This window comes from Athene cunicularia (assembly GCF_003259725.1).
Source record: "Athene cunicularia isolate RWA chromosome 2 unlocalized genomic scaffold, athCun1 chr2_part1, whole genome shotgun sequence".
Taxonomy (NCBI): domain Eukaryota; kingdom Metazoa; phylum Chordata; class Aves; order Strigiformes; family Strigidae; genus Athene; species Athene cunicularia.
The window spans coordinates 111907580-111931695 of record NW_020799095.1 but is presented as its reverse complement, the minus strand read 5'-3'; the positions used below and the strand labels follow the sequence as shown (position 1 = coordinate 111931695).

Here is a 24116-nt window from a genome sequence, read left to right as displayed (position 1 = left end):
AGGGGTGAAAAGTTTAAATTATATTTCTGAATGTCAGAGGTATAGATAAACATTTTACACCATTGTCATTTTAGCTTTGTAATGAAATCATTCAATGAAGGTAATTTTTCCAATGGGGGGAAACAGTAAGAAAAACTGCAGGAGAGAAAATTAACTACCAGATTAAGACCTACTGTTAGAACTCTCAAGACTTTTTCTCATAGAATCATTCAGGTTGGAAAAGACCCTTGGGATCATCAAGTCCAACCATCAGCCTCACTCTACAAAGTTCTCCCCTACACCATATCCCCCAACATCTCATCTAAACGACCCTTAAACACATCCAGGGATGGTGACTCCACCACCTCCCTGGGCAGCCTATTCCACTGTCTGACCACTCTCTGTGAAAAATTTTTTCCTAATGTCCAGCCTAAACCTCCCCCGTTGCAGTTTAAAGCCATTCCCTCTTGTTCTATCACTAATTACCCGTGAGAACAGACCAGCACCAACCTCTACAATGTCCTTTCAGGTAGCTGTAGAGAGTGATGAGGTCTCCCCTCAGCCTTCTCTTCCGCAAACTGAACTGTCCCAGCTCCTTCAATCACTCCTCATAGGATCTGTTCTCCAGGCCCTTCACCAGCTGCGTTGCCCTCCTCTGCCCTCGCTCCAGCACCTTGATATCTCTCTCGTATTGAGGTGCCCAAAATGACACAGTAGTCCAGGTGTGGCCTCACCAGTGCAGAGTACAGGGGGACTATCACCTCCCTACTTCTGCTGGTCATACTATTTCTAATACAAGCCAGGATGCCGTTGGCTTTCTTGGCCATCCAGGCACACTGCTGGCTCATGTTCAGCTGCTGTCAGTTAGAACCCCCAGATCCTTCTCTTCCAGACAGCTCTCCAGCCACACCTCCCCACGCCTGTAGCGATGCATGGGGTTGTTGTGGCCCAAGTGCAGGACCTGGCACTTGGCCTTGTTGAAGCTTATTCCATTAATGTTGACCCAATGATCCAATGTATCCAAGTATCTCTGTAGTACCTCCCTATCTTCATGCAGATCGACATTCCTGCTTAACTTGGTGTCATCTGCAAACTTACTGATAATACACTCTATGTTCTTATCAAGATCATCAATAAAGATGTTGAACAGAAATGGTCCCAACACCGAGCCCTGAGGAACACCACTTGTGACTGGCCACCAGGTGGATGTAGCTCCATTGACCACCACTCTCTGGGACCGTCCAGCCAGCCAGTGCTTGACCCAGCAGACTGTACGCTCATCCAGGCCATGGGCAGCCAGTGTTTCTATGAGAATCTTATGGGGAACTCTGTCGAGGGCTTTTCAAAAATCCAGAGAGATAATATCCACAGCTTTTCCCTCATCCAATAGTCAGGTCATTTTGGCATAGAAGGAGATCAGGTTTGTCAGGAAGGACTTGCCTTTCATAAACCCAACCAGATTTAACTCCATTCACCACAACTCTTTGGGCCTGACCATCCAGCCATTTTTTTACCCAGCGAAGCGTGTGCCCATCCAAGCCGTGAGCAGCCAGTTTTGCCAGGAGAATGCTGTGGGAAACAGTGTCAAAAGCCTTGCTAAAGTCAAGTTAAACAACATCCACAGCCTTTGCCTTATCCAATAAGCAGGTTGCCTTCTCGTAGAAGGAGATCAGGTTTGTCAGGCAGGACCTGCCTTTCATAAGCCCATGCTGACTGGGCCTGATCCCCTGGTTGTCCATTATATGACTTTTAATGGCACTTGAGATGACCTGCTCCATGACCTTCCCTAGCACTGAGGACACACTGACAGGTCTATAGTTTCCTGGATCCTCCTTTCAGCCTTTGTTGTAGATGGGGGTCACATGTGCCACCCTCCCGTCCAATGGGACCTCTCCAGATAGCCATGATTTCAGGTAAATCATGGACAGTGGCTTGGTGAGCACATCTGCCAACTCCCTCAGCACCCTTGGGTGTAACCCATCCGGTCCCACAGACTTGTGTGCATCCAAGAGGTGCAGTAGGTCTCTGACCACCTCCTCTTCAACTGTGCTGACCTCAGTCTGCTTCCCCTCCCCATCTCCCAGCTCCTGAGGCTGGGTGTGCAGGGAACAGCCAGTTCCACTGCTAAAGACTGAGGCAAAGTAGGCATTGAGCACCTCAGCCTTTTCCTCATCCTTAGTTACCATGTTTCCCTCTGCATCCAGTAAATGAGGAGATTTCCCGTAATCCCCTCTTCCAAAGGCAATAGGTTCTCCTTCTGTTCTTGAGATCCAGCCAAAGGTCCCTGTTTAGCCAGGCTGGTCTCCTCCCCCTTCTTTTTTGGCACACAGAAACATCCTGCTCTTGTGCCTTTAAGACTTTGCTCTTGAAGTACATCCAGCCTCCCCGGACTCCCATATCCTTCAAGGCAGTCTCCCAAAGGATTTTGCTGATCAGTCTTTTGAACAGGTCAAAGTTTGCCCTCTGGAAGTCTAAGGTGTCAGTTTTACTAACCCCTCTCTTTGTTTCTTGAAGGATCGAAAATTCAATGATCTTGTGATCACTGCACCCTAGATGGCCTCCACCAACCTTTACTTGACCCACAAGCTCTCCCCTGCTCACAAGAAGCAGGTCCAGGAGGGCACCTTCCCTGCTCGGGTCACTCACCAGCTGTGTGAGGAAGTTATCCTCCACACATTCCAGGAACCTCCTGGTTTGTTCCCTCTCTGCTCTGTTGTGATCCCAGCAGATACCCGGGAGGTTAAAGTCCCCCTCATGGCAAGTGACCGCGAGATTTCTCCCAACTGTTTATAGAAAGTTTCATGCACCTTACTGCTTTGCTGGGGGGTCTATAGCAGACTCCCACAGCAAGATCTGCTTTATTGGTCCTTAACCTAATCCAAACACTCTCAACCCCGTTATCACTCGATTTCTGAGCTGTCATATCATTCTCTTACATACAGGGCCACTCCACCACCTCTCCTTCCCTGTCTATCCCTCATGAAGAGTCGTAGTCATCAACTGCAGCATTCCAGTCGTGTGAGGCATCCCACCACGTTTCTGTTATAGCTACCATGTCATAGTTCTCATGCTGCATCATGGCCTCAAGCTCCCCCTGTTTGTTGTTCATACTGCATGCATATTGCAAGGTTCTCACTGTAGCTTCAAACAGTTCCTATTCAAACAACTCCCTGGTACATGACTTCAACTGCAGTCACAAATAATGGCATTCTAAAAATCATCAAGAAATTTTCTAGAAATCATGAAGAAATACAAAGTCCAACAGCAAGAATTTTTAACATGTTAATTGTTATTGTGTGCCATGACTTTGTCCAGTTTGTTAATATGCACATCAATGTCCTGCACAGAATTATCACAGAACTCATAAAAAAAATGTAATCAGTCTTCTAATCTGAAGTCTTAAAATGCACAATAAATAATTTAGCCCATGATACAGATGAACTAAAATAATATGCTCATAAACACTAGGATGGACAGACTAAATAAAAGAAATTTTTTAAGTTATTTGCTTCTGTGATACTAGCTAATATCCAAAATACAAATTCAGATCTGATATAATCCCAGAAAACCTAATGAAATTATACAATAGAATCATTTGACCTTGATTTCTTCATATAATTGTATAGTCTGGTGCTGGGCAGTCTTCAAAAAAAAAAAAAAATCTCCTCAGATAGAAGAAAAAGCAATTTCAGAGATTCACATTTAATTTTTTCTTATATTTGTTCATTTGTTTGTTTTTAATTATTAAGAATAGATTCAATGATGGTTGATAGCTGTGATGGGATTTACTGGGCATGAAAAATCATCCTCATGCCCCACCAGATGAAGTGGGATATGCAGGAGTCGTGGACAGAGGATATATTAGAGCTCAGAGAGAGATGAAAAAACATGGAAGAAATGTATTTGTAAATGCAGAAAAAAACTTGGAATGGTCACTGTTTTTAACAAAGGAATTGCAATTTTCCTGAAGATTATAAATTAGAATATATATTTTTGCCTTGCTAAATCTCATGGAATCACTTAATTTAGATGTAATTATATTATCACAGTCTTCATTACAACCAGGCAATTGACATTACTGATAAAGGTTACTTTTATCTGGATGCTTAGTTTTTAGCATTTACTTTGTTTTCTATAAATTATATACCTGCTGTTTGCTTTGTCTGGGGATAGCAGTGATCAATATCTTTCAGAATTGTTCTTTTGTCTTTATTTGAATTTATTCTATCAAGATGTTCATCAAAGACATATCCATAAATGGATATCTCTTTCAAAGCAATAATGAAAGCAAAATTATTATTTTTTTTTTTTTTTTTGGCACTAGTAATCGAACTGGAATACAAGGAAGAAGCTGACAGAAATTTTAGACTGAACTAGTATACGAGCTACAAAGAATAAAACTGATATTAACACTTCTAGGTGTAGATCACTGTACTCCACAAAATGGTTTGCGAGAAACTTCCTAGGTTAGCAGATACTACCCACCTATGGAATAATTTTTGAAGGAGAGTATATACACATCTTTTTCCTAGAAAATCTCTAAGAAAAACACCTTAACTTTCTAATATGCTTCAAAACTGAATCGCTTTACAAATCAGGACAATGCTGTCTGAGAATGTCTCCATACAGTTCTTAGCATAATAGAGGCTTTGAAGGGTGTATTCTAGAAAATGTTTTTGTTTGAATTTCCAGACTTTTTATGTGTATTTAAATATTTAGCAATTTTGAATTCTGAAAATAATTACCAATACATATTTTTCCCCATTTTTTCATAAATAAATTGGGAAAACAAAGCTTTTTAACAAGATCTAGATTCATTATATTCATGATTGTACATCCTGCATATATTACTTCCAAGACCCAATGTTGTTTTGGTTCTGACAGATCAAAACCCTAAAAAAAGTTATTTTTTTACAGTAAATAAACATAAGGTTACTAATTGTTCAAAATTGTGCAAACCTCCACAAAACCAGAGATTTAAAAGGTCTTCAGTGTTTTATTTGTTCAAGTGTCAACTTTAAATGGGATGAAATACTTAGGAAAATCTCCTTAGAGAATAGTGTGCAAAAGTTCACATGGAATATTTTATTCCTTTTTCTGGGCTGCTTCCATCTTTTTCTATTAGTTTCTGTTTAAGCAGAACATTCTTTGTACTATAGCCTCTAGCAATAAACCTCTTAACTGTCACTAAAAGCTTCAATATTTGATCTTTACTATCCCCATCAATCCTCTTTATTCTAATGAGCTGGATAGATGGAAAGTCTGTTCTTAAATAGCTAGTGATCAAGTTTTCAGTATGCAATTGGTTGTTCCTCTCCATATTCCTGAGGGGTTGGGAGAAAGCAGTTTATTATCTCTCTGTCATCATACAATTCACATGTGTTACTAACAGCAGAGAAACATACAACTTAATATGTATTTTTCTGAAATATTGCTTGCTGTGCTATAGATTTCTCATCAAAGTCAATAAAAATACTAGTGCAATTGAAATCCTTGGTTATCTTTTTTTTGTTGTTGTTGTTGTTAATTGTAACACATTTTAAAAATTCTGTGTCTATTTTTAGGGGGTCTTTGCAATTCTTTCATTCTTAAAAAATTTACTATTTTTCTAGGCCATATATATTTATTTGTGAATATGAAGATTCTGGTAATACCACACAGTAGATTCTATTTGGTATATATGTTCAGCTGATGTAGTGTTAATTTGAAGAGATGATAATAAATAGTCAAGAGCTAAAACTGAAACATCATCTAACATGAAAGAAGCCAACTCCTATGTTTAGTGTCAGCAGTTACAGCATCTGTCAGAATCCTGATACCAATGATTTCTGTTTTCTCAGCTTTCTTTTGTGATAAATACATGTGCAAACCCATCATATTATTTAATATCAAATTCTTATGGAAATCTTCACACAGTATTTTAGGCCCAAAAGAGATATACTGTTATTCCAGTGACAGATCCTGACCCCAGTAACAAAAAAGGGCTTGGCTTACCAGGCAGAGGCTCCTGATCTGCATAAAGAGCTGGAAGTTCCACACATTTGTCTTCATTAGGGTTGAACCAGCAGTCAAAAGCTAAATACATCTCTTCCTTTGTGCCTGTGTGCTTCATATGCAGTAAATCTAAGTGCCATGACTGTTTCAGCTTGCTATGTGGGCCAGTTACCTGAACTTTGTATATTGAGCCAATATCTGACAGTTCATCCTATGTGAGGAGAAAGAGAAGATTAATGGATCTCATTCTAATTGTGCCAGATCAAATATAGTTGATAGCTGTATGCAACAGTTGAACAAACTTCAGTAAAGGAGTGGTGCAGATTTATAACTGCTACTATTTTTCCCCTTTCTAATCAATACAAAATTGATTTACTAACATGAATGAGGAGGTGGAATGCTTGAGATTTGATATCAAGGAACAAGCGATGGCAGTCACTGATGAAATTTGTACACAGAACAAGGCACAGTGTTCATATATATTACACTGATTCAGTATTTGCAGGCACAGAACCTTTAGTCATTTTTTAAAAAATTCAGCACTATTAGAAATATATCTTACAAATCACAATATAAAAATGGTGCGATTAACTATAAATTTGAAGGAGAATTAAACTGATTTTGAGGGAACATCCAAGAGATCCTCCATCTTTACCCTACATCATGTTTACATATAGAAGCTGTCCATTAAAATCTTCTTGCATTCATGATTGAGAAGAAATCTTCCAGTTCTACTGGGGATAGTACAGCATCTCTATGAAATACCATTTCTTGAGTAACTGAAAGTAGAGGAGGCCTTAGATAACTATAATTAATGTTTTTCAACCAATAATTTTTCCCTGTAAGGGAAAAAGGGAGAAATCAGAAGTTGTATTTTCTTTTTCCTCTTTTCTAATATTCTTTCCCCTGCTCTTTCATTTCAAATGCTGCCCAGCTGAGAGAAGTGCATGTTGACCTGACTTCAGCCTTTCCTCTGACAGGGCACTTCCAGTTTCATACTATTTCTTTATATTTACCAGAGGTTCTGGAAATAACTTAGAAAAACCTTCTGGGTACTCCTCATTTTGCATCATGCCTATGACCTAGGCTAGTCTGGGTTTTTTCCTCTTTCATTAAAGAGGAACATGAAAAAACAGACAAATATTTCTTTAGCTCAATCATTAAGTTCAATTTACCTGGCTAGTAGGAAGAAGAACCAAGAAACAGTTTCTACATTCACAACTCCAAGACAGCTTTCTGATGAACCCGAAAATGAAAAGTTACGTATTTCCACTCACTCTTTGGGCTTTTTGCCAGGGCTCTCTTCATACACCCCCCACCCCCCCTTATTTTTTTGTCCCCTCATTTTTTTCTTGCTACCTGCTTCTGCAGTTCCAGTAGTCAATCCTGAAGAAACATCTTTCAGGATGTGACTTTATGGACACAGTTCTTGGATGCAAAGCTAGCTTGTGAAGTTCCCACTTTCCTGTCTGCCCACTTGCTCCCATTCCCTCAGTCCTGCCTTATATTTGTTTCCGCAGCTGCAGGATGAACCAATCAAGTTTAAAACTAAGGATGAGGAACCAAACAAGGTTAAAACTTTCATTTTTTTCACAGAGCAACCATTTCCTCAAAACCCACAAAGGACAACAGAAGGATGGAACAAGCAGTACAAGAACAGGACAAGTAGTAGTCACACTTCCCTTGAATACTGTCCTATCTTCCAGCACTTTGTGTCTCAGGAATTTACTGAGCCAACAGGAGGGGTCTACAGTGTTTATCTTCAGGTCAGTTCCAAATTCTATTGAACTGCTCTTTCATGAAGGGCAAAACCAAACCAGCATAGGAGTAATGCAGCATTGGCACTGGGAAGGAATTCTAGCTACAAGAGGGAAGTCAGAGCATTGGGAAAAGAAGCAGGCTATGAGTCAATGAAAGTGGACCTCAGATGCTTGTTAATAATGGGTAATAGGAGGAAGTGAAGACAAACGATGGAAGGGCAAAAGAACTGAATAAAGAAGGAGAAAAACTGTAAAACGAAGCTGATGAAGAGGAAGAAGAAAGTGATAATGACATTAAAAAAAAAAAAAAGAAAGAAAGAAAGAAAGAAGCCATGAAAGAAAAGGCACTTAGCCAGGAGAAGTGTGCTGGTAGGGAAGAATAATTTACATGAAAGAGAAAAATGAACTTTCTGCAAGTTTCATCTCATTTATGATTCCTCCTTCTTCATCATCAGCCCCAAAAGCTATAGTATCCCATGGAATATTTTATGTTTACAAATTACTTAATTTTGTGAGATCAACAAAACCTGTAAATCAGTACCTGCAGCACAGTATATACTGTGATATGCACCAAGGGACCAGTTCGCTCACTTAAGCATCCTGAGTATAAGACATTGGGAGAATCTGCTCATTCAAAAACCATTGTTCAAGTGACAGTGTTACTACCTAGAAACAAAAATGATGACCTATGACAGACTACAAAGAGGACTTAAAAAACAATTTGGTAGTTTAGTTTAAAGACACACTTTATCTGAGAATTAAATGGCTTATCAGCTACATGATTCTTAGGCTTTTCTTTCAATAAAGAAAGGTTGAAGTACTTTGATCTGAATTGCTTTTCCTGTAACTTCAAGTGGCAACTTTTTGCAACTCAGGTTGCCGTAGAAGATAAAAGAAAGGTATATCGGATCCTCTTCATTGTTCAAGTCAGACCCAGTTATGTCCATTATCCAGACACCTGATGACTTCATGTTGATTTCAAGCAGTTTAGGACTGGAAGTCAGTCTTCTGCCTTTAAAAATTATCAGAGAGAAAGAGGAAAGATGACAGCATGAGAGAATGGTATAATATAGCAGGACTGTAGCCTTTATGGTAGACAAACAAAGCTCTATTTGCAGATGATGATGTATCTATAGCAACAGTTCACTAAGAATAACACATCAATACTTTTATTATACTTTTTGCCAAGATTTAACAGCTTAATGTTCTTTCTGTGTTTAAAATTTAGTTTCAAAGGTATTTTCTTGATGCCAAGGTATTTTCCTTGTCATGTCTGGAAGTAATTGCTAAGAGAACATACAGTCACCTTTTAGAGGCCTAATTAATTCTTCTTTAAAAAGCAATCAATGTTACTAAAACCAATTTATCATTTAGAACCACCAGCCATCTGTGGCATGTAGGCACCTAATGCAAAATGAATGCTACTAATGAACTCTACTTGTAACTAGATCTTACCTAGCAATATAATGTGTGCTGCAATAGTGCAAGACTGACAGGTAAGCCTATAATAAACACACAGAAATATTTGCCAGATCCTTAGAAGATCAATATTACTATTTTCCTCTCTTTTTCTTCATTAATTGCTGTTATCCTTAATTTTCATTCTGTTTTCGCCATTCTATGGGAAATGAAAATGATATAATGGAAAGGAAAAGCTCAGCAAAATGTACTTTCTACAGCTCAGAAAAAAACCCACATAACTGAATACCTGCATATCTATTGTGGGCACCTTATGATTTTAAACTGTCTTACTCCCTCTGGACAAACTTTTGTAGCTCATTTACTTTACATGGAATTGATTCCACGGGTTTGAACGAAGGAATATTTTCTACTAGTTCTAAATGACTAAAGGTCCTACTGTAATTGTTCTTTTGCCAAATACATTGAGGTTTAGATTTGCACGAATTGTGGTGTAGTAGGCTTGAAAAGGAGCAGAAGATGAGCACAGCAGAACTGTTACTTTGTACTGCGGTACAGGTAAAGACTAGGCTCATCTCACTAAAGCAATCTTTCTCTGGATTTCAAATGAGATCCTAAGATACCTGCAAAGTGGTGCATAAAACTTTAGCTATTCATCCCCATGAGGCACACATCCCAAACTATAATCTGCTTTAAACCTTTTATTGAAATGTGCTATATTTAATTTAGAAGGCAAGTGTTCCACACATTTACAAGATGGAATTTGATTAACTTTGACCTTACCAGATGTGGTTTTGTTATAATAGTAAGATCAAACTGAAAATTCAGATTTTCAATAAAAGAAAGATACTACAGAAATCTGAAAGAGCTGTAGCTAAATTAAAAAAAAAAAACAAAAAACAAACATATAAACGGGCAGGCCAATTTTACAGAAGAGCTTACCAACTGTCACAATCTCACAAACAGTCTCACATAATCCCAGATGAGTATCAAGCCAGTTCCACAATGGGAAGACCCATTCTTTGTCTGAGTCTTGTGATTCCTTGACTGTTACCATCTTGAGGTACATCCCAGCCCCATAGCCTTCTCCATTATGTCCTATGACCACTTTTTGCAAATGACTCAGAGAAACAGCTTCCACCAAAAACAAATCCACCTGAAAAAAATAACAGAGTTTGGACACGGACATGCTTGAATTTTAGGAAAAATGTAGTCCTGGATTCAGCTGAGGATTTTAAATTTGTGCCTGTTTTTTTGAAATAATTAACATCACCCTTCTGAATCTAAGAAAGCACACACTGATTCTACCTAACACTGAGTCCCACATTCATCATTAATGATGCGTTATAACTTCATTTGATCATTGGACAATATGGATCATTTAATCAATAATTTCATATTACATTATAATGCATATACATCAGGAGTTCTCAATCTTTCTTTCACCACAGACCCCCTTTAATTACCTTTCGTGGCCAAGGACCACCAAGACTTAATTCAAGATTTAAAGCCCTAGACTGCATCAAATATTTATTTCAATTTTCTAATGAAGAATCTTCAGACTTGGAGAGAAGGGAAAGAAATTAATCTGTTAATGCACACACTCCTAATATCTTTATTGCAATGTTTCCATATGAATTTAAAATAATAACATCAACACTCTTCTTGTTCAAATGGCCCATTTTATGGTATTTTAATGTATTAATTCTGAATTTTATGCTAATTTTTACATCAAAATTTGATCAATTTTTATAATTCTTCTCACCACCCCCCTTGTTTGTCTGTGTTCAGTCACCATATATTTTTGTTTATGGGTCCAGGGCTGCCACTTGGAGGAACAGACTTCAGCCCCATTGTGGTCCTAAAGAGGGACACTGGGTTAAGAAAATGTCTTTAAGAGAAAAACTTCCTAGTTAAAGTGGGTCCCACCAACCATACTAGCACCAAATATACTAGTGCGTCAGGGAAAGTGTGTGGGGGCTTGAGTATGAGAGGAGGGGGCTGTGGGCAAAGGAGGCAAAGTGCTTGCCACAGGCCAGACCAAATGTTTCTAGGCTTTATGTTCCCCACCTCTGCTTTAAGCCTTCACAGACCCCCTGTGAAGACATTGTTGCCCCCCAGGGGTCACGGACCACAGGTTGAGAACTGCTGACATACATTAACTTTCTGACAGTGAAACAGTTATGACAAGATTTTGGTTCTAATCAAATTTCTATCTTGTGGAGTACTTTTAGTTTCTAAAATTTATCATACAAACCTAGGTATATATTAATAGTCCTAAAGAAAAGTTAGAAATCTAAAAAGAGTGTGTCCACTCCAAGAGATCCTGAATTATTTTCTAATAGTCAAAAAAGCCTGTCCTTCTGTTTTTCTTACAAAATGAAAATAATTGTGGAAACAACAAATGAAGAAAAGAGTAAGCAATAGAAGGGAGGAAGTTAAGATGAAGGTGGAGAACAATTTGAGCAGAAGATGAGAGATGAGAAGGGAAGCAGAATGGAGAAGGTAGAGTAAGACAAAAGAGAAGTAAACACAAGCAACAGTGGATGAGAATAGGGACAACAGAAACAATAAGGAAAAATGTGAAATGCAGAGAAATAAATTTTATGCCTCAGTAAATTCTTGTTTGTTTTGTAAGTGAGGTATTCTGTATATTACCCAGTCTGGGGCCAGATGGACCTGATGGTCAACAAGGTTATGGACAACTGGAGTTTCAACAGCAACATCTAGGACTATAATTAACACCATCATCTCAATAAAACATTAATTCAATAGTAGGAATTTACTAACCAGATGTCAAGACAATTAAAAAAAAAAAAGATATTATCAAACTGATCTCTAAAGAATGTAGTACTTGCCAAAGTCCTATGTGTTGTCCTGATACTTTTTAAATTAAAATATTGGAGAAGTAGATTTTCTGCTACTAATCTGACAAGTACTTTCATATGACAAAATATAGATTTTTTTTTTTTCTAACAATAGGATACAACAGCAGACTGTAAGAAGAAATCATTAACTTTTTTTTTAATTAAGACATTTGAGGAAACAATTCTGTGCATGAAGGTAAATTAAAATAATTATTGCGGAGTGCTATCTTCTGTATCTAGACATAGCCCTGAGGTAGACACAGAAATGAAATTTAGAAATTCTCAGTTTGTTACTGATTTCACTTTTACCCTACCAAGTGCTGTGGTAATTGTCTAATGAAATAATTTCACAGAAATCTAAGACTCTCCTTGACAATGTACATCCTGGTACTGAGCTTTTTCAAACTTCAGTGTTCAGTGAGTGAACCTCTCATAGGAAAGCCTAATAAAAAAGAGAAGAATTCTACTGTTATTGGTCATCTAGAAACAGTTTTTATGTGCACTCTTTTCTTTAAGTGGAATTCTAGATACTGAGATATTGGAATTCTAGATATTGAGTTAGTGCTTCATGTGGGATCATGGTTGCAGAAACATCACTGATTGCAACAGTCTCACAGCAATTTCTGTAACTTATTTCTAATCACTAACTTTTATTTGTTACCTGTGCTGTCCTGTATTTGGAACAGAAGTAAGAAACATGATTACAATGGTTCTCCCCAGTAATCTGCTTTCTATGTGCTCATGTGGAGTCTTTATTATCATGTGGAGATGTTCTTTTACAAGAATGAAATAACACTGGCATTGGTCTATTGTGAATATCTGGAAGAAAATATCTGTTTCCAAATTCTTGCCCATCTGTAGCAAGATATATTCTGAGCAGGCATTAAATGACACTTAGTGCGGTGCTAACCCCTGCACATGTAAGACAGCTTTTTTGTGCCATTACCTTATTCCTTTGAAATTTTCTTCCTTTTGCTAAAGATGTATGAAGTTTCCTCACACCTGTGTCCCCTCTTTTGCCATAGAGAGTGATATAAACATCCGCAAAAGTTTCTGCTCCCCAGCAGTCACCAATATGTACAGAGACAACATACTTATAGACTGTACAAAACCAAACCAAAACAAAAAAAGTTTAAGTAAAGCTGATTAAGTGCAAGGTATACTTAAAAGAAAAAAGCAACACAGAGTATTTAGTAAGACTACTGCTTGTTTTTATTTATGCAGCTAGCAAAAAGTCTGCTACACAGTGATTGAAATGGTCAGGTCACTGTATATATCTGATTTCTTCATGCTAAGCTCAACAAAGATTTTTCCATTACTTTCCTTAGAAATTCAAATTAAAATGGACCTGGACAATTCAGACTTATGCAGCTTAAAGCTGCTAAAATCTAGACAAATTCTGCCCAATTCTGTTTAGTGTGCAAGATCTGGAAAATAAGATCTCATCTGAATTTGTTCAGGGACTGTTAGAAACTGAATTATATTTGCAGTAGATAATAACTATCACAGGTCAAAGAATGAGACTATGCAAAATTTATGCAAATTAGAATAGCAGAGACAGATGTAGTACAACATCTGGATGCATGACATGACATATATGTAGAAAAATTTACAAAATGCACTTATTAAGTTAATGGGCATGACAGGAGCTCTAAACATTTGCCTCTGTAGTGCTCCTGTATGTATTCACTTCTACACAGTCAGATTAGATTTTCTTCTGAGAAGATCATTAAATTGCATATATATTCATAGTCATACAAAAAGAGCAACCAAAATTTTTCAAATGTCATTTTTAATGTACAGTCCTGCTGAGTTAACATTTAACTAATGTAATGCTATAGTTTCTTTTAAGGTCTTGAATAGATTTGAGGTATTCAGGGACTAGAACTTCCAGGACTGTAGTTTAGAAAAGCAGTCACGTCTCTAATTACTTTTATCTCATGTGTAACTGTTAACTTTCTGAACAAATGCAGTACTCCTATAGGTCTTCATATTCCAAGTTTATCTCTGAATAGACTCTGAAACTCTCAGCATGTCAAAAAATAGTCCTTAAGGAAAGACAAATAAAAAACTTTTTTGTACAATGTTTATTTCTGATACTTCTGTTAGTAATTAAAGCTACTGTAAGCAAGGTAGCTCAATAGTAACTCTACCAAAAATCATTTCCATGGCTTTGAACATGTGCTTTATCTTTAAAACGTGTAATTATATTGTTCATCTTTGCACACTTCAAATCATACAGCAGATTTAGCAGCTGTGAAACCCAATATGCAACTTAACTGGAAAATTAAAATTTCTTAAGTAGTCAGCATTTTTGCAGTGCATTATGAAGACAGTTGCAATAGAGACACTGAAGATATCAAATCCAGACAAAGCACTATATTATATCTATGGGACTTCTTTTCAAGAGGTTAGTTTACATTGTTTATATCTTCTCAGTGTTTTTACCTGGTAAAGTTTTCTGGTCCTCATTGACTGAAGGGAATTCTTTCACCAGCTCCTTATCTTCTCTCTTAAGAGAGAGCCAGCAGTTACAGTCAAAGTTCAGTTCTTGTTTTGTATGTAGCTCTTCTAACTGAAAAGACTTCAAATGCCAACCCTCAAAGCCTGGCACATCATCACAGCTGACCCGAATCTTGTATACATCTCCCAGATCTCCAGTCTCAACCTGCAGCAAATATCATGAGGAAGAGTGTACTGTCAGGGCTGGTTCACTTACAGAGATTTTCTAAATTGCTGTGTGGAATTCTTAAACTTAACATTAACTGACAGAAAAGCTGGGATAAGTGTGGTGACAGAATCAATCCTTCTCTTTTCATGGTATGATAATGGGTGAGTTGTCTTCCTTATTTTCCTTTTCCTTTAGTATTGTAAACATGATACTCTACCATTAGGGTGAGTCAAGGTTAAAATCAGTAACATCTGTGCACTTAAGCTCTTTAGACAAAAGGTAACATGTAAAACTTTGACCCTACTGGATGTAGAGAGCATTAACTTACAAATAAAGGTTCTGATATCAGCAGTCAAGTGAGGTATTAAAATTAATTATAATTATTATGAGCCTAGAAAATTTTAACTAAATTCTCATTTGAAAAAATATTGGATTTAGAACAAGAAATTGCTTTATAACCAATTATTTGGAAAAAAAAGAAGGGATATTTCTGCGTAAAAGTAAATCATGAATGTTACAGAATTAACTTAGAACAACACAGCCCTGTTCCCATACTACATATGGGAAATTCAATGTCTGGTTGATGATTATGGGCTTCTGTGAGATCTGGTTAAACTATCCAACCTAGGGCTGTGAGAACTGGGGTGATCAAACTGTATCAAGCACTAATGATCTGCCTGACATTAACCACCGCATCAAAAGTCTTCTGAACACCAGGAAATGGAGTGTTGCAGTCTTTCACTGGGCAACTGCAAGAAAGACAAGATGGGAAGTGATTTTCAAATGAAACAAGCCAGAAATAAAAAGGTAACAATTATTTCTAAGAAGGTTCAAAACAGAAAACGTTGCCAATGACCTTTTTTTTTCTCTCATATTGCTTTTGTTTTTCCCCCAGACCAGTCATAACATAAGGTTTGGTGACTGTTGCCAGTAAATAAATTTTTTGTGCACCCAGTAGCATCACAGTAAGAAACTGGTTAGTCCTACACAATCATGCTTTGGGACCAGCAGCATCACTAGCAGACTTGGCTCCTAAGACAGAATACAGAGCTCCTAATAGATTAATTTATTGTGCTTCTCAACAGAGCTCTGCACTTGACAGCCCTTCACTGCTGACCTAGCTTGCTTAAAGCTGGTTCACGTGCCTTTGCACGGTGGATACATACATGTAGCGAAGTATCAGCTACCTTGGTTGCCATGCCAATCCTACAAAATTTCAAGATTTAAGGCATTGTTCTTTAAGGACCAGGGAGTAAATACTTCCCACTGTCAATATAATGGCCCCGAGGTTGCAGTGAATCTCTCAGCTCCACAGTACCACAACAGCCACGCAGTAGCAGCTTTACACTGAAGAAGAGGGTACAAGACTTGTCCTCTCTCTAAGCCTAGCCTGCCCTGCCTGTCTGTATATGATCGTGCATACAGGTCTTAAGGTTGTCCCAGACTACAGTGCACATGTGAGGGAGATCTAACTTGGATAGATATGGGAGGGAGATCTATCTCAGATCTACCACATTCTCACAGATTCCTAACTTGGTCTCCACCGTTGTGCCATGAAAAAGTAATTTCATGTCAAGAGACTTTCATTCATGCTGTGTATGTTGCAAAAGATACCATTAGCTATATCACTAGCTGTGGTGGACTAAGTGGTCTAATTCCTTCTGAAATATGCATTCATCTCATACTAAACTTAATGGGAATTATTTGGGTTTATTGACAGGAGAGAGCACAGTTTCTTCAGCCACCTAAACTATGGTTCCTTCACAAGCAAATCACTGCTGCTTCTCTTCCAGAATCAGACTAGTGACTGGTAAAATCACTGCCTGCAGATTTTCTTTCTTGCAGATGGACCTCATGATTGTATCACACAACTACTATACATGCCATGCACAAATTATTCCAAAAAGCTCTCTGGTTTGGAGTTGCAACATTACAGAACTTGATTATTTTTATATGACAGGGCAAGCTGTACCTCACATTTTACTTTTGTCTTCTTCTACATAAGTTTGCAATTCTCTGGGCATCTAAATTGACATTAAGACATGTGTTATAATGCTTGTAGGAAATGCACAAATGAAATATATAAGAAAATAATTTCAGACTACATGACAGGCTATTTAAAAGCCACCATTTTCCCTTTTGTTTCTAGAATCACAATTTCAATTAATTCCATGATTGCTTTTGAACCAGCAAGAACTAGTAATCATACTGTCCATGATCCATGGAATTAAACACCAACTATTTTCAATTCAGTGTATTAGATATTTCCCCCCTTTTCATAGGTTTGTTTTTCCCCCCACAGCTCTGGCCATTAACCTTTCTGTTCATCTCCACCACTGTAACATATCATTGCCATTACATCATTCTTGTAATCCTTTTCTGAGCAATTTAATACTATCAGTTTCCCTTTGGAATACGATATCCTATCTTTGACCCCCATAATTGGCTTTTCTCTCCATCGATGCCTATTAATTGATGTAACATGACCTTCAAAGCACAGACAGACAAATAATTCATCTCAAAGTATGTATCCAGTGGTCCTGGTTTTAAATTTGCAAAATATTTGCAAGAGGACACTTCATTTTTTTAATTCATTATTATAATTTCCTAATTAATTTTTCTACATTTATTTCTTCTGAGCGGTTTTATGTAGTATTTAATACTTCAAATCTTAGCTGAGTTGGATGCCATTTGTCATATACCAAACACAATATTTTTTCTATTACATGATTGGAGCACAGCTCTTATATTCAAGAGGATGCTCTGGCAAAGCCACTGGGGTTTTGAAGCTCTCAGAGACAGATAACTGATGAAGATGATTAGAAAATTTCATAATAGTTTAAATCTTTTTGGTTTTGACTCATGCAGGGCTTCTCCAAAGACATCATGCCTAACATAAGTAAAGCTTTGTAAAATTTACTTTTGGGGTGCACATTTAAATTAATTTTTTTATCACTTCCCAAAAAAAAAAAAAAAAAAAAAAAAAAAGCATGAATGATTCTAGTTAGAAAGGTGTGGTCAAAGCATCCTAAAATTCAGCTGAACAGCCTTCTGTCAGGAACTCCAGAAATCATGCTACTTGTTGTATGGAGAATCGTCTCATACTGTGGAAAACATATGGAGTATTGCATCATGTGATTTTAAATTTTCTGTCATCCTCATAGTCCTTAACACAAAATACATTCCATATTTGTTGTGTATTTATGAACAGTCCTACTTGCAGAACTCTGTTGCTCATTTCAAATGACCTGTGCTAGTATTCTGAAGAGTAGTTTTAGGGATCCCAATCCCATGATCTGTTAGTCGATGTATCTTTGCATTTTATGATTCTGTGAAAAACAGAATGTGCATGATACACTAGGACTCTCCAAAGGCATGCTCTGACAAACCTACTCTGTAAGCAACCAAGAAACATTGTCAACTGGGAGAAGGATATATATACTTTACAAATGTACTCATTCCATGTGAGATCAACAACTGATTCCTATAATCACCAGAATACCAAGGAAAAAAAAAAATCTACTGCAATGTCAGTTTACTTTCATTTTCCCAGTTATTTTTCAATGTGTTTGTTCACTGGAAGTGGCATGGTTTCTTGCCGTGCTATCTTCAATGCTAGAACATTCAGCAGATTCAATAATATTGACACATCGCTTATTTCTTGATTTATTTATTAGAACTAAGGTGTTCTAATTAAATTTATTCTTATTTAAGCAGCTCACCCACTGTACTACAGATGTTTGAGACCACTGAAACCCAACAACTGTACCTGATATCATGCTGCTATTTTATCTCTTTAAACAATTTATTCTTTACACTTGCTACATGTAATTAAACTACACCTGTTCTTTCATAGGAGTTGGTTAGAAAAATTTTGGATCAGATAATCATTCTGAATACGATACACATCTGTGCATACATTTGTGTGAGCACCTGGAAAATCGGGAATTTACATGCCTCCTTGTCCTCAGTGTGCAATAAATGTCTCTCTGAGATCAAAATTAAGTGTACTGTTTCAAAACAATGTGAGCTGCTTATAGCACATAGCCTGTTGTTCTTTTTACTGCACTATATTACTAAGGACATTTGTCTAGGATCAGGATCTTGAGGGGGTTTAAAAGTTCATTTACTCCTGCTTCTGGAAAGCTGAATTCACAGGTTGTCATCCTGTGATATCATGCTCATGCCTCCAGTCTGCTGCTACAGTGTGAAAACATGAGCAAAGCTTCTGCATTCTTCTGAATAACCTCAGTAAGAACAAAGAAAGGGAGAGTAAGAAGAAACTGCCTTTATTAGCTGAACAACCTAGAGAATATATGAAGATATTTATGGAGATATCCATGAAACCCCAAATGCTCCTTTATATCAGAACCCCTATTCTGATTTTCTTAGAACACCACAAAAACTGTAAAACACTGTAAGCAATGTGGCAAAAAGAAAAAAAAAATCATGCACAGTAAGCAATGCTCAGATAGTATTAATTTCTTCATACAAAGCAACAAGGACACAAATAGCTAAGGGGAAAATACAGGCACTAACCCAAAGCCAATCCAAAAAATATGGACAAGCATTTAGAAAGCCATTGGGATGGAAGCCCAGTACAATGGGTATGGTACTATGGTGCCTGGGATAGTAGACTATGAGGAACAACCATGGCTGACACATAATAATACTAATTTTTCCTAGCACGGTACTCAGTCATTGAAATTAGGCAATTCTAACAAGGAATACATGCCATTTGGGAAATTACTGCCAAGTTCGATATAGCAGAGGTCTGCTTTATAGAATGATGTTTGCCAAAATTCAGCCAGCTGGTGTGGTTGCTCCATACATGGGTTCTGTTTCTACTGACCTTTTCCATTTTATCAATGGTTTAGGAAGGTCCTTTTGTTGCTCGGTGTGTTTCCTGTCTGGTTTCTGGTAAGCAACTGCTTTCTTGTCTTTAACAAGTGCCATTTATGTTTTCATTTACTCCCCGTAAAGTTCCTAAATTGCTTTAGCTTGTTATTTAAATTAAAAATTCAGCCTGGATCAGGTCATTACGATGAAGCTTTGCCAACATTCTCTAAATGTATTTTTGCCATTGTTTTCGGAATGTTTACTGCAGCCACTGAAAAGTATTTCTGAGCTTTACAAAACTGCCTTGAATTGCAAACGGTTTCTCTCATCTAACTGGCTAGAAGCTACACTTCATGCCAATCAACAGAATTTGCAGTGACAGCCTAGAAAGCCAGGACAGAATCTGAACATTAAAAAGATGTCTCAGATGAAGCCTCTCAAAGCAGCAGGATGTGTGTCAGATGTACAGGTAGTCAGGTCTGTGTTAGGGTTGATTTTAATACTGGCCATGTATATGCTATTGCTTCAGGGTTCATCGCACTTTGATATGCGTGAATGCATTCTCCTGTGATTTATGATTATCCAGAAAAGTCCTCCGCCTGCTGTCCTGAGAGATGCAAGTATTTTGGGGGAGAGTGGAGACTGCTTTACAGAGACTGAAATAAAGGAAAGAAAATCCAACTTATGTCCTCTGGGAATACTGCCCAATTCTTCATTTTCTGCATTTGCTAATAATTTTATATTGCCCTTTGTATAAACTCCAACTCAGGAATCTTTAGAGAATTAGAAAAAATGCAAGATGAGCTGGTGGATGCAGTAAGTTACGCAAAAGGGACCATTTTTCTCCATGATACATACCCTTAAAGTCACTGAAAATTCAGAGAACACTGCAGATGGCTGTAGTAGAACAGGACTACCAGCAGAAGACGACCCAAGATCTAAAGTTATATCATTTCATCTTTGTAAATAAATATGTCATTTGTACCAGCCAAACTAGCATTCCATATATATATATATATATATATATATATATATATATTTTCTGGCTAGAGAGGAATGTCATGATAAGCTCTGTGTAGTACTGTATGACTTACAATGAATTCATCTGTTGCTCTGGGTAGAAAGCACACATATCCTGGATTTTGTGGAGAAAGCAGAAGCTCATCACTTTTGCCCTTTGAGCCATAAATCACAAGGGTCCTTTTACACTCTTGTGGCTCTGGGGAATCTTCATCTGTTTTAACCTGCACTCTCCACTGTTTTGCTAAACAAAATAAAATCACACTTTTAATATCAGTAACAGGGAGTAATGGATGCTTTTGTTATTACAACAGTGAATTTAAAGATTACTATGAACTTACATCACACCTTATAAAAATAAACTATCATTCCTTCTCTTGAAGATAAATATAACTTCAATAAGACTTGCTAAATTCAACTGTTGAAGTGAGTACACAAGCAGAAATTAACACCAAGGAAGCGGGAAAAGGATAATTAGGCTAGGTTTTTGCATTCTTTATAACAAACCAGTTGCTTTAATTGCAGTAATTAATTTATTAAATTTCAGTTCTTAAAGTGTTCATATGTAACATGAAAAAGAAATCTAACACTCTGAAATACTTTTATGTGATCCATTTGTAAGAACTGCTGGCTATTACACAAGTTAAACAAAGAAACTTAAACCTATTTTCTCAGATTTTTCTAAGCTTCATGTTCAGTTTGCTCCTTTGTCAGATCAGATCATTCATTAGGGTGGAATCCAAGATTTAGGGAATTTCAAAGATGTGTTTCCACTGACCTCCGATCATGACTTGGGCCTGCCAGAGATTCTTTTTTGGTAGGTGACCTGTACTCATAACAAAGTTTGAAGTCCCGAATGCAACCGGGAAGCTACCGAGAACCATTTCAGGTGTGGACAAAATACTTAGATTGACACTATAGATTAGAAAATTACTAAACTGCTTGAAAATAAATCTTCCACTGAATTCAAATAAATTATTTGTAGAAAAGACACTTGATCTTGTGTGGCAAAAGGAACGTAACAGTGGAAGAAAATCAAAAGCCTATGTTTAGACTGTGACCAATACTGTGATGATATGATGATTTGCTAGTGGGATTAATATAAAAGAGAACTATTTCATGATTGAGTGTAAGCCTACAATGCAATCAATGCAATGTGCTGACAAAATGAATTTTAGAATAGTTTAGTTAAAAAAAAAAATAATTCTTTTTCTTAGAGTACCATGTTCTTTTTTCATACCTTTTGCTTTCCTCCACCTGAGTGGAGATGGAGACTGGGTGAAAACCTGGTCTGGCTTTCTTGATTTATAATTTTCCCCTGTTTTTCACAGTTTTCTTTATCTAATTCTGGTTTTCCCCTTATTATAGAAGCTGTTTCTCTATTACATATGACTGTTCCCTGACTCTTCTGGGCTCAGGCATAAAACAGCAGGCAATACACATCTCACAGTCAGTCTGCTGAGTAACACACTAGCTGAAAGGATCCTTCCATCTGAACTCTTTTTTTGAGGTCATCTCCAGGAATGAGTCAGATGTAGTATGTGGAAGATCCACAGTTTGCCTAATGAGGAACTTTTGTTGTTTGATATATGTGCCAGCTTTGAATTTTATCTCCTTGTGCCAGGTTGGCATGTGGTACCCTTCAGGGTGTCACACTTGGTGAAGTCAAGCATCGTTTGAGCTTCTGCTGTTCCTGAGCACTCCGAGGGGTTTATGAGCAGCTTCAAATTTTTACAAAGACTCCTAATATAGCCCTGAACCTCTTATCCTCGCCAACCATGCCCCATTTTGAAGGCTGTCCCAGGAACACAGCAGAGAGGAAATTAAGATAATTTTGCATTACTGTGTTTCCCAGGTCAGTTTGTTTTTCTGCTTTGTAATATCCCTCTCCTTCAGGAGAGAGCAAGCCCCAGGTTAAGAGAAAGCATGGACGCATAACTGGCTGTTCCTTGCTCAAAGAGGCAGCATGTTTAGAGAAGGTACTTCAGGCAAGCTGATTTATTTTAATTAATATCCATGATTGTGTTTGTAATTATTATTTCAGAAGAAAGGCTAAGACACCAATTGGGAGTTTTCCAGGAAATAAATCAGTAGCTAACAGATTTAAGGCCTCTTAGCATCTGTGACTGCTTGTTCTCCTACATTTACTTTTAATGCTTCTACAATTTGGTAACTGAGCTAACCCAGACTGACTGCATTTTTTCTCAGTTCAACAAACTCATTTAACCTGCTCATGCCAGAATAAGAGAAAAATCTTTCATCTAATATTGTATTCACTTAGACAGCTACTTGATAAGGATGGCTACACCAGACAGAAACTGATGCCAAATACCTGTTGTATTCAGTGATTTCTATATCTCTTTTCAGGATACTCTGAGGTTCTGGAAATCAGATAGCTGCATTGAGTAGGTTGTCTTCTGTGTTTCATATGCATGGCTACATTCAAAATGAGACTTTTCCCTGATACTAGTGAACATTCTCACTTTGCTAAATGGAGAAACAGGTTGCTTACTTCCTGGAGATTGTAGAAATTTGTGTTGCCTTGAGGCAGAGCAGTCTGCTTATTTAATTTTCTTAGGAAATTCAGCCTCCACCTGGCAATATATACTGTCATTGCTTTTTAGAAGCAGGACCAATCCATTTACAGTTTGGAGATTCTGTGATCATTCTCACTCCATTAGCAAGTACTTGCAAGGTAGGAAATAATTTAAAACTAAAATAAGTCATGGGAGGATTTACTGAATATTTTCCCTTTTTTTTAATGAACTTTTTATATGTCTTAATACCAACAACCTTGCATAACACAAGAGCCAACATAGAAATAACTCTTAACTGAACTTTGGTCATCAGTGTTGAACCATATTTTATTCACTAACCACAAAAGCCCACAACACCACAGAGCACCCTACAGGAATTACATTACCGGAACCCAGCTCCTTTTAACTGACTGCAGTGTGGACAACACTGGAATATACTATGTCTTGTCTCCTTGCTTTGAGAGAAAATTCTTTACAATGTGCTGTTATGATACTTCACCTATTTTGAGGCAGAAAAGGAAAAGAAATAGAGAAAATAGAAGGATGAAGTAGTAAAATTTCCCTAAAATGTAGGAAACTATTAGAGAGTGATGTAAAGCCCCATTCACCCTCAAAACTTCGTAATTCGAGAGCTGAGAGCAGCTACTTGCCTTCTCTACACCAGGGCAATACGCTTTCCCTTTTTATCTTGCATCAAACATACAAAGTAGAATCAAGAGAATACAAACAAATGTTTCTATGACTGATTTACCAATGCTTCTCTGTAATCTACAGAATGTAGAAGGGTTGCTGAGAAAACTTGATATGGGCACACTGAATTTTGGCAGAATCCATAACTAGCAGTAGTATTCACAGGGATCTAGGATTTATGCTTCGATAAAGCTGGCATAATGCCATCCTGGCTGAAGAAGGACCAGGAGCCCTCAAGTAAACTGCTTAGCAATGATGAATTTCAAACTCTCTTGTTTGGCTAGGTGGTTGAACAAGTAACTAGCCTTATCCAAAGTGCTTAAGGACATGGTGTATTTGG

At 37.4% G+C, this 24116-nt stretch overlaps 1 protein-coding gene across 1 annotated transcript in view; it reads right to left on the bottom strand.

Moving 5' to 3' along the window:
• Window positions 1-24116, bottom strand: part of LOC113477320 (lipoxygenase homology domain-containing protein 1-like) — a 159821-nt gene that overhangs the window by 59600 nt on the left and 76105 nt on the right. The window contains exons 29-34 of the mRNA XM_026843568.1: window positions 20624-20793; window positions 14468-14687; window positions 12966-13120; window positions 10095-10308; window positions 8555-8745; window positions 5974-6184 (exon numbers count right to left, since the gene is read on the bottom strand). Of these exons, the coding sequence (XP_026699369.1) occupies window positions 5974-6184; window positions 8555-8745; window positions 10095-10308; window positions 12966-13120; window positions 14468-14687; window positions 20624-20793 (1161 nt within the window). The remainder of the gene's footprint in view (window positions 1-5973; window positions 6185-8554; window positions 8746-10094; window positions 10309-12965; window positions 13121-14467; window positions 14688-20623; window positions 20794-24116) is intronic.